Source organism: Lampris incognitus, chromosome 2, assembly GCF_029633865.1.
Source record: "Lampris incognitus isolate fLamInc1 chromosome 2, fLamInc1.hap2, whole genome shotgun sequence".
NCBI classification, from domain to species: Eukaryota; Metazoa; Chordata; class Actinopteri; order Lampriformes; family Lampridae; genus Lampris; species Lampris incognitus.
The window spans coordinates 42,377,016-42,385,539 of NC_079212.1; the positions used below are offsets into that span (position 1 = coordinate 42,377,016).

The 8,524-nt window shown below is 43.4% G+C and overlaps 1 protein-coding gene across 1 annotated transcript in view; it reads right to left on the bottom strand.

The window, feature by feature from the left end:
- Positions 1-8,524, bottom strand: part of nphp4 (nephronophthisis 4) — a 309,249-nt gene that overhangs the window by 298,190 nt on the left and 2,535 nt on the right. Inside the window, exons 2-3 of the mRNA XM_056302210.1 lie at positions 5,234-5,533; positions 4,913-5,050 (exon numbers count right to left, since the gene is read on the bottom strand). Coding sequence (XP_056158185.1) covers positions 4,913-5,050; positions 5,234-5,392 — 297 coding nt within the window. The 5' untranslated portion in view covers positions 5,393-5,533. The remainder of the gene's footprint in view (positions 1-4,912; positions 5,051-5,233; positions 5,534-8,524) is intronic.

Consider the following 8,524-nt stretch of genomic DNA (forward strand, 5'->3'; position numbering starts at 1 on the left):
GAAATCAAATATATATATATATATGTTTTGGTTTTTTAAGATGTAGATTTTATATTTCCGCTGGCTGCTTATTCTAACTTGTGTCTTATATAGCTTGTTGGTTACAGGATGAACGTGTAACACGCTAACTTGTAAATGATCTAGTGTCCTTCACATGTCTGAACTTTCAAAACTAAGTGTGGAGTAGGCCTATTCAATGTTGACCATGGAATCCTGTCAAAGAATGCAGAAACATGAAAAGCAGTTAATCAGTTATTCATGAGTGAAATATAAAAAGAACCTGTTCCTAATTACCTTTTTGCCTCTGTTTATCTTCATGGGAGACCTAATAGCTTTTTATTTATTCAATGAGACGGTGAAGGTTGCCAGAAAGGATAGGATAGGAAGAGGGAAGGTGACATGTAACACAGACCCCCGGGCCGGATTCAGACTCAGAATATTGCATTTCGGCTTTGGCCGCTGTGAAAAGCTTTTACCTGGTTTAGCCACTGTACACCTCCTGCATCAACGAACCCGTTAATGGAGAGATTCAAGCAAGAAACCCCAAACATAAACACCAGAGGACTACACTGCACAGTGTGTTTTGTTGGAGAGTGTTGGAAATGGCTCCAGGTAATTCTATTAAAGTCAGTGGGGTCGTTCATCGACAGGACCCTGTCCCTGACTGACTGATGGTGCTAAATAATGTCTATGAAGTCACAGAATAAAGGAAAAGCACATTTGAAGAAAGGAATTAAATGATTTTGTACAGAGTGTGCATCTTATTCGGTGCTTTGCCACTGAAATCTGCAGCTGCAGATATAGCTAACGAATGTTCAGACATCTATCTACATTATATAGTGCTATCTACATTAAAGCATTATAAAGTCATACTGTGAAAAAAGGGTGCTCCTTTAGTTGAGACTCTGGAGGTTAGCTACACAGTTCCTTTCCAAGACCAAAAAAACCCTTGTTAGAGGGCATCCCAAATACAGGCCTTGTACCGTTTGGCTAACAGCAGGAGGACCCCCATGAACAGTGTCTCGAGCTACTATACAATATATTTCCCATTACACTGCATTGTTGCCTGTGTCTGCTTCAAGAAATAGGCATTAGCCAAGCAGGTCCTCCCCAACACGCTGATCTGTCCCACAATCTACCACTGACGCACCGCACATTTCATTTTACTACCATTAGTTATGAGTATGACCTTGCTGAAAGTGCAGTAGCTCATATCACCTCTCCCCATTACTCTGGATAGGAACGTCTGCCGAAAGCCGAGGATGTAAAGTGAAATGTAGGCCTAAATGCAGATTTACAAAGGAATAGCACGATGTTACATCAAGACTGGAAGTGGGATTGAACACAAATCTGCCAAAAGGTGTCACAGAATGTGACATAGATAATACCCAGGGGAAGCTACACCTAGTCTGTATGGTTTACCTAAGATACATAAACAGGATGTGCCATTATGGCCTATTGTTAGTATGATTAACTCAGTGACATATAACATCTCTAAATTTCTGGCATCTATTCTTAACCCGTTGGTAGGCAGTAATGGACATCACATTCAGAACACTATGGATTTTGTGGATAAGGTGAGGGACATCATTATGGAGGCAGATGAAGCAATGGTCTCTTATGATGTTACGTCTCTCTTCACATGCATTCCTGTTGATGAAGCAGTGGAGGTAATCCGTATGAAATTACAAAATAACCCTACCCTTAGCAACAGGGCTACCCTTAACACTGACCAAGTGTGTCTGCTCCTGAAGCTGTCTCTTCAGTCCACTTACTTCACATACATTCACGTACTATAGCCAGAAGCGTGGGTGTGCTGTGGGTTCCCCGGTTTCACCTACAGTGGCCAACCTCTTATTTCACCTGTATAAGTCAATCCTTGTGTATATATCTGAAGATTTTTGTGTTGTAGTGTTGTTATTTATGTTACGTACACAGAAAGCCATGAAACCAGAGTCAAATTCCATGTTTGTGCAAACCTACATGGCCAATAAACATGATTCTGATTGTATATGGAGGACATGGAAAAGAGGGTTCTGATGTACACCACCTAGCCAATGGCTCAGATATGTGGATGATACCTGGGTTAAAATTAAATCTCAGGAGGTACCACATTTCAATGACCACATTAACTCTGGACAATCACATCAAGTTCACCAGGGAGGATGTGAAAAATTACAGGTTAGCCTTCTTACACTGTGAAATTGCTGTTGGTGATGGAGGACATTTGATTGTTGATGTTTACCATAAACCAACACATACTGATCAGTACTTAAGGTTTGACTCTCATCATCCACTGGAGCACAAAGTAGGAGTCATCCGGACGCTGTACCACTGAGCTGACAACATCCCCACCAACACAGTGGCTGGGGAAGGGGAGAAATCCCACATTAAACAGGCCCTAGTCAAGTGTGGTTATCCTAACTGGGCATTTGTCAAAGTCAGGAAGATGCCCAAACAGTGCACCAGCCAATCAAAGAGAGGAGAAGGACAACAGCTGCCCAAGTGTAAACCAGTGGTGATTCCGTATGTGGTGGGAGTGTCGCAACAGTTGAGATGCATATTTTCCAAACCCCACGTCTCAATTGCTTTCAAACCCCAAAACACGCTGCGCAACAAATTGGTCCACCCCAAGGATCGGGTCCCCTGGCACAAACAGAGCAATATAGTGTATGCTGTTAAGTGCCAGAAGGATTGCTGTGACTTGTACATTGCGGGAACCAAACACGCTGGCGAAGAAGATGGCACAGCACAGAAGAGCTAACATGTCAGGCCAGGACTCCACAGTCTACACCATCTACAGACCAGTGGCCACTCTTTCAAGGATGAGGATGTGCACATCCTTGATAGGGAGGAATGCTGGTTTGAACGGGGAGTCAAAGAGGCCATCTATGTTAAGAGGGACCGACCATCCCTGAACCGAGGGGGGCCTAAGAGTACATCTGTTGCCATCTTACAATGCTGTGATTGCAACTATTCCCCAATCCTCTGTGAATAGTACACATAGCTATTCTAACTCTAAATTAATGGCCACGACAATTTACATATGAAACCAATCGCCAGTTTCGGTTGTGACACAACTGTGCCGGTTTCAGTCGTTATACAACTGTACTGTCGATAAGGCTGGGGATTCGTGCAGTCAGCTGAGACTGACGAAGTCACTTAGATGAGTGATAAAACGTTTATCCCATTAAACTTTGTGTCCAGATGAAGTGATGCAACTTTCTGTGATCTGCCATAAGGTATTCCCGATAGGAATTCTGTGTATAAACCAAAATGCCCAAGCTGGTTTGAATGTTCTTTGGGATGACTGATTGGAGTAATTAAGCCAGCTGGTTCTTTCTGAATTCCCTGGGCTTGTCCACCACTGCTTGTACGAAAAGGATACTTGTTCATTGCAGGACTGTTGGCCTGCGAGCAATACTTGCACGGTATGCAAGTTTAAAAAGGAATGGGAAATGTTCATTACACTTTATATGAAATGTTTTAATGTTAGGTGTGTGTGGGGGGGGGGTTGTCTCTGTGTGTGTGTGTGTGTGTGTGTGTGTGTGTGTGTGTGTGTGTGTGTGTGTGTGTGTGTGCCACAAAAATCCACATTTGTATGATCCATTACTTTTGCAAAAATCACAGCACAAGATCTAATCAGCAGGTTTGATAATGAGCATTAATTATTTGTGGGTACTCATTAAAACCTTTAAACTTATTTGGAGTCATCTGCTAATTATCTGGGGGTTTTTTTGCTATTCTTTGCCTTCAAAACGGTTAGCTGAGCAAGAGCAATAGAATCAGTTTTGTGTGCTTTTATGCTTCAGTGGTTTAACAAACGTGGTAACTTTCTTGCAAAAACTGCAGAAGCCAACAAATGCCATTAGGCAGCATTCCTTAATATAAACCTTCCTCCCATACATGAAAAGTGAATGCATAGAAGTTAGCAGATAATACATAACTGGTAGCATTTCATTTCAATTCAGTCAGCAGAACCTGTTTCCAAAATCATTGTACCATAACTAAAGCATTGCTTTCCTGATCTTGCATGTCATATGTGTATTGTGTAACGTATTGTGAGATCCTGCTGTACTGGTCTGTCACTTTTTTGTTATTTTGATTACTTAATATTCATGCAGTCTGATTTGAGTACTTTATATTTTGGCTACATTTGTTTCAATCACACTTTCCAGTTTGCTTCTGAGAAGTTCTTGCTCTGATGATAAGCTAGTATTGAGGTGGCCTGGCTTGAAACTCACAACGCAACGGATTAAAAGTTTTAGCAAAGTGATTTGCATTAGGAAGCCAATATATTGAATCGAAAAGCTGGCAGAGAGAATAATTGTGAAGAATATGAGGGAGGAGCACATCAACGACTCTCGGCATCAACTCCTAAAGAACCTCTGCACAGATATGTGACAAGACATTCCACCTTGCACCATGTTCATTTTACACTAACACACTAACAATTGCTCTACCAAAGCTGTTCATCTGCCAAAAGTGAAAGACTTTGGTTGTACAAATCAGGCTCCAAATCTGCAGATGTGCATGTGCAATCTTCCTTTGCCTTTTGACCATGCCACACATGTATTGGCTAAAACAAGAATGTGTTCCTGCTTGTTACCAAGTAGGCTAAAACATATGTACATGGGACGTTTTCCATACACTGGGTGCTATTAAACTTGCCACAGCTTAGACAACTACCTTATCAATAACATTTGGTGAAGTGATACAGTAAAAGACAACTAAAGGCTGGCTACTAGTCCAAAATACTGGATGTAATTGGCAAATTTAACCAGGGCCTCTGTGAGTGAATGCCCCTCTCAGTGTAGAGCTTCTCATAAATCACCAATCACAGGCTTATAATAAAGGCAATCAATCATCTGTGTGTCATCAGTAAGGAAGGTGTTTCCTTAATTTTCCCTACCTCGTTGAACAATATCTTGCTGCCCTTCTTCCTCTGGGGTGAGCTCTTCCATGTTTTTCCAAAGAAGTGCCGGTGACTCCGGTCATACAGAGTGACTCGGAGCTGGTAGGTGATCCCTTGTTCCCCATCTGCAAGCTCCTTAATCGACGAGGGGGAGACAACCAGATTAGGTCGGGGGAAATCACCGTTTACCTAGTCACTGATAGTTTGACAATCTCCTGCATGAACGATACAACTACAACCAAGTAATGTCAAAAATAAGAAAATTAAAAAAAATAAGAAAACAGAAGAGGGTAAAGGGGATAAACTGCAGACACTAACCTGCTGTAAGTGAGGTCCAACCAAGCGGGCCACAGTGATTTGGAAGCCGTGGGACCGGGTGTGGTGAGCCTCTTTGGCCAGGCGAGCTGTCTGACTGTGCGGGGGAATCACCCGGCTACTCTCGAACAACTCTTTCCACTCGTCCATCTCGGAGGACATTATTTCTGTCCCCGCTTATTCCGTTACTGCTGTAAATCAACGCAGTTATTGCGCGTTTCACCTACTCGCTAGAGCCAAAGACTGGCTTTTCTTCTCAGTCGGGACTTTCAAACCTGCGGCCGCCATGTTGAAGTCGGATACCTTTATGTCGGAAATGATGGGTGTTAATAGAAGCTGAATGGATTTCGATCAAAATAATCTCCCATTGAAAGTCAGTTCGTATCATATATTAAAGATATAAATATAATTTAGTGGAAAACATTCAACTGAATGCCCATATATGGCCACTGGATTAACTTTATTACGGTATTAATAACTTTATGTCCCCTCTCAGTTGGACTCTTCCGCTCCCTCGCATCAGTTGCTATGGTAATAGTCACGTTGCAATGCCGTTCTTCTTTGTGTGTTTGGTAGCGAAAGAAACCCTGATAGAAATCAGTATCACCATCTACCGGTCTTTCACTCGCAACAACCCAAACAACTATCATGCGTTTAGCATTGGGCTTGCTGTTAAGCAGAGTATACCATCTTAACTGTCATTCTGATTTGTTCCGCTTGATATTAAAGAAGGCGCAGTATTGTAAACTACTAATAAGACGCGTTAGTCCCTAACTAACGGGTCCGACCCTTTAGCCGAGCGGTTAGTGATGTCGCCTTGTGGCGCAGTACACTTCGTATCGAATACCGCACCGGGCAAGAAAGTAACCGGTTACAGTATTATGGTGGCATAACTTTCTCCTCTATTCGTTGATTTTAACTGCACCCTGCACATTGTATGTGTGTATACATGTTAAAACGTTCAGATTTGGTTGCCGTTATTGTTCTTAGCGATATTCTTTACAGATTTTAAGACATTCTAATGCAATATAAAGATTTACACGTGCTAAATGAATGGCAGACTGTTCGGGCACAGCGATATCATCGCTCCACCTGCAGATGGGCTCAACCCCAGGGCTTCATTCACTTGCACAGTATTGAAAACTCTTAAAACTCTTCACTTCTCATACCTAACCCATCACTTACGTATTACACCTTTCTTAATTAAAGAACCAACCTCTCTCTCTCTCTCTCTCTCTCTCTCTCTCTCTCTCTCTCTCTCTCTCTCTCTCTCTCTCTCTCTCTCTCTCTCTCTCTCTCACACACACACACACACACACATTCTTAAAACTTCTATCTTTCTGAGGACCACCCGCTGACTACATTCATTCCTTATCCCTTAACCCGAACCTTAACCATCAGAACTACATGTCTAACCTTAACCTTTACCCACGTCCTAACCTTAAAATAGACCCTTAAAGAAGTGAGGACCGGCCAACATGTCATTGCTTTGCAAAAAAATGACCTCAACCTGATGGATAAAATCTCAGATTTGCTCCTCACAAAGATAGAAGACAAGAACACAAACACACACACGTATATATGTATGCACAGTTATCAATTAGCAACCATATGTAATCACCTAGAAACCATGTATCAACACCCTGCCAACCTCTTAACAACTGCATATCATCACATAGTAACCACCTTGCAACACCCTTGCAACCACCAGGAAATGTAATTACCTAGGAACTACTTTAGAACGCCTGAGCAACCATTTCTCAACCCTCACCACACCCACTTAGCAACAGTTTACCAACCATGTAGCAATCATGTGTAACTGCCCATTGACCACCTAACAACACCCCAAAATATGAACTGTCTTTAAGTCACTAAAGCTGAACACACAACAAAATGCATCACTCCACAACTTGTGCTGACCACTAGAGAAAACCTGAGTATTCAACTTGCTACAAGGGGTTTAATGACAGGGGAATCCCAAATACATACCACTTCACACATAATGATCAAATCAACCGACACACAAGATGTGGGAATTATTATCATATCAAACTGTCCACGCGCTACATTTAGCTTCGAGATGTTTTTGGTTTGTGTTTTACAGGTTTGAAAATGTTTGGAACACAGCAGGTTTCTTTAAGGCATGGCACCAAAAACGCTCGTCTATTGCTCCAACTCAGGAAGCTTCGTCAGGCCAAAGAGGAAGCCTACGAGAGTGGAGATAGGATCCAGTACAACAAAGCCAGAAATACACTCACAAAGGAGATCAGAGTGGCAAACACTCGTTGAAAAACAGTTTTTCTGCCAAAATCCCATCACCAGTCTGGAGAGGTTTGAAAGACATTACCAACTACAGGAGGGCACCCCCCCCCCCACCCCACCCACACACACACACTGCAGGGAACCATCAACTGGCTGACGACCTAAATGGGTTTTACTGCAGGTTTGAAAAGCAAACTTTCACACCCCTCAACCTCTCCAGCCACAATATACAATGAACTGCACTCCTTGCCAACCATTCTCCCCTCCCCACCGAACCCCCACCCACACTCAGCATCCGTGTTGAGGACGTGTGCAGCTCTCCCAGAGACAGAAGACCAGGAAGTCACTGGGCCCGGATGTCGTGTCACCCTCCTGTCTTAAAGTCTGTGCTGACCAGCTGGCCCCCATTTTCACACTGAGCTTCAACAGATCACTTGAGCCGTGTGAAGTCCCCACCTGCTTCAAGACCTCCACTATCATCCTGGTCCCGAAGAAACCCCGTATCACAGGATTAAATGACTTCAGGCCCATTGCCCTAATGTCTGTAGTCATGAAATCCTTCGAGAGACTGGTGTTGGCCCACCTGAAGGAAATTACAGGCCCCCTGCTCAACCCCCTGCAGTTTGCCTACTGAGCAAACAGGTCAGTGGAGGATGCAGTCAACATGGGATTGCACTACATCTTCCAACACCTTGACTGCCCAGAGACATACGCAAGGGTCCTGTTTGTGGACTTCAGCTCATCATTCAACACCATCATCCCAGATATCTGCCACTCCAAACTCACCTGGCTCTCTGCACCAGCCCCCATCTACCAGTGGCTTAAAAACTCCCTGACAGACAGGAGGCAGCTGGTGAGGCTGGGGAAAATCACATCCAACACCCACACAATCAGCACTGGTGCCACCCAGGGATGTGTGCTCTCCCCTCTACTCTTCTCCCTCTACACAAATGATTGCACCTCAGGTGACCCATCCGTTAAACTCCTGAAGCTTGCGAACGACACAACCATCATTGGCCTTATCCAAGATGG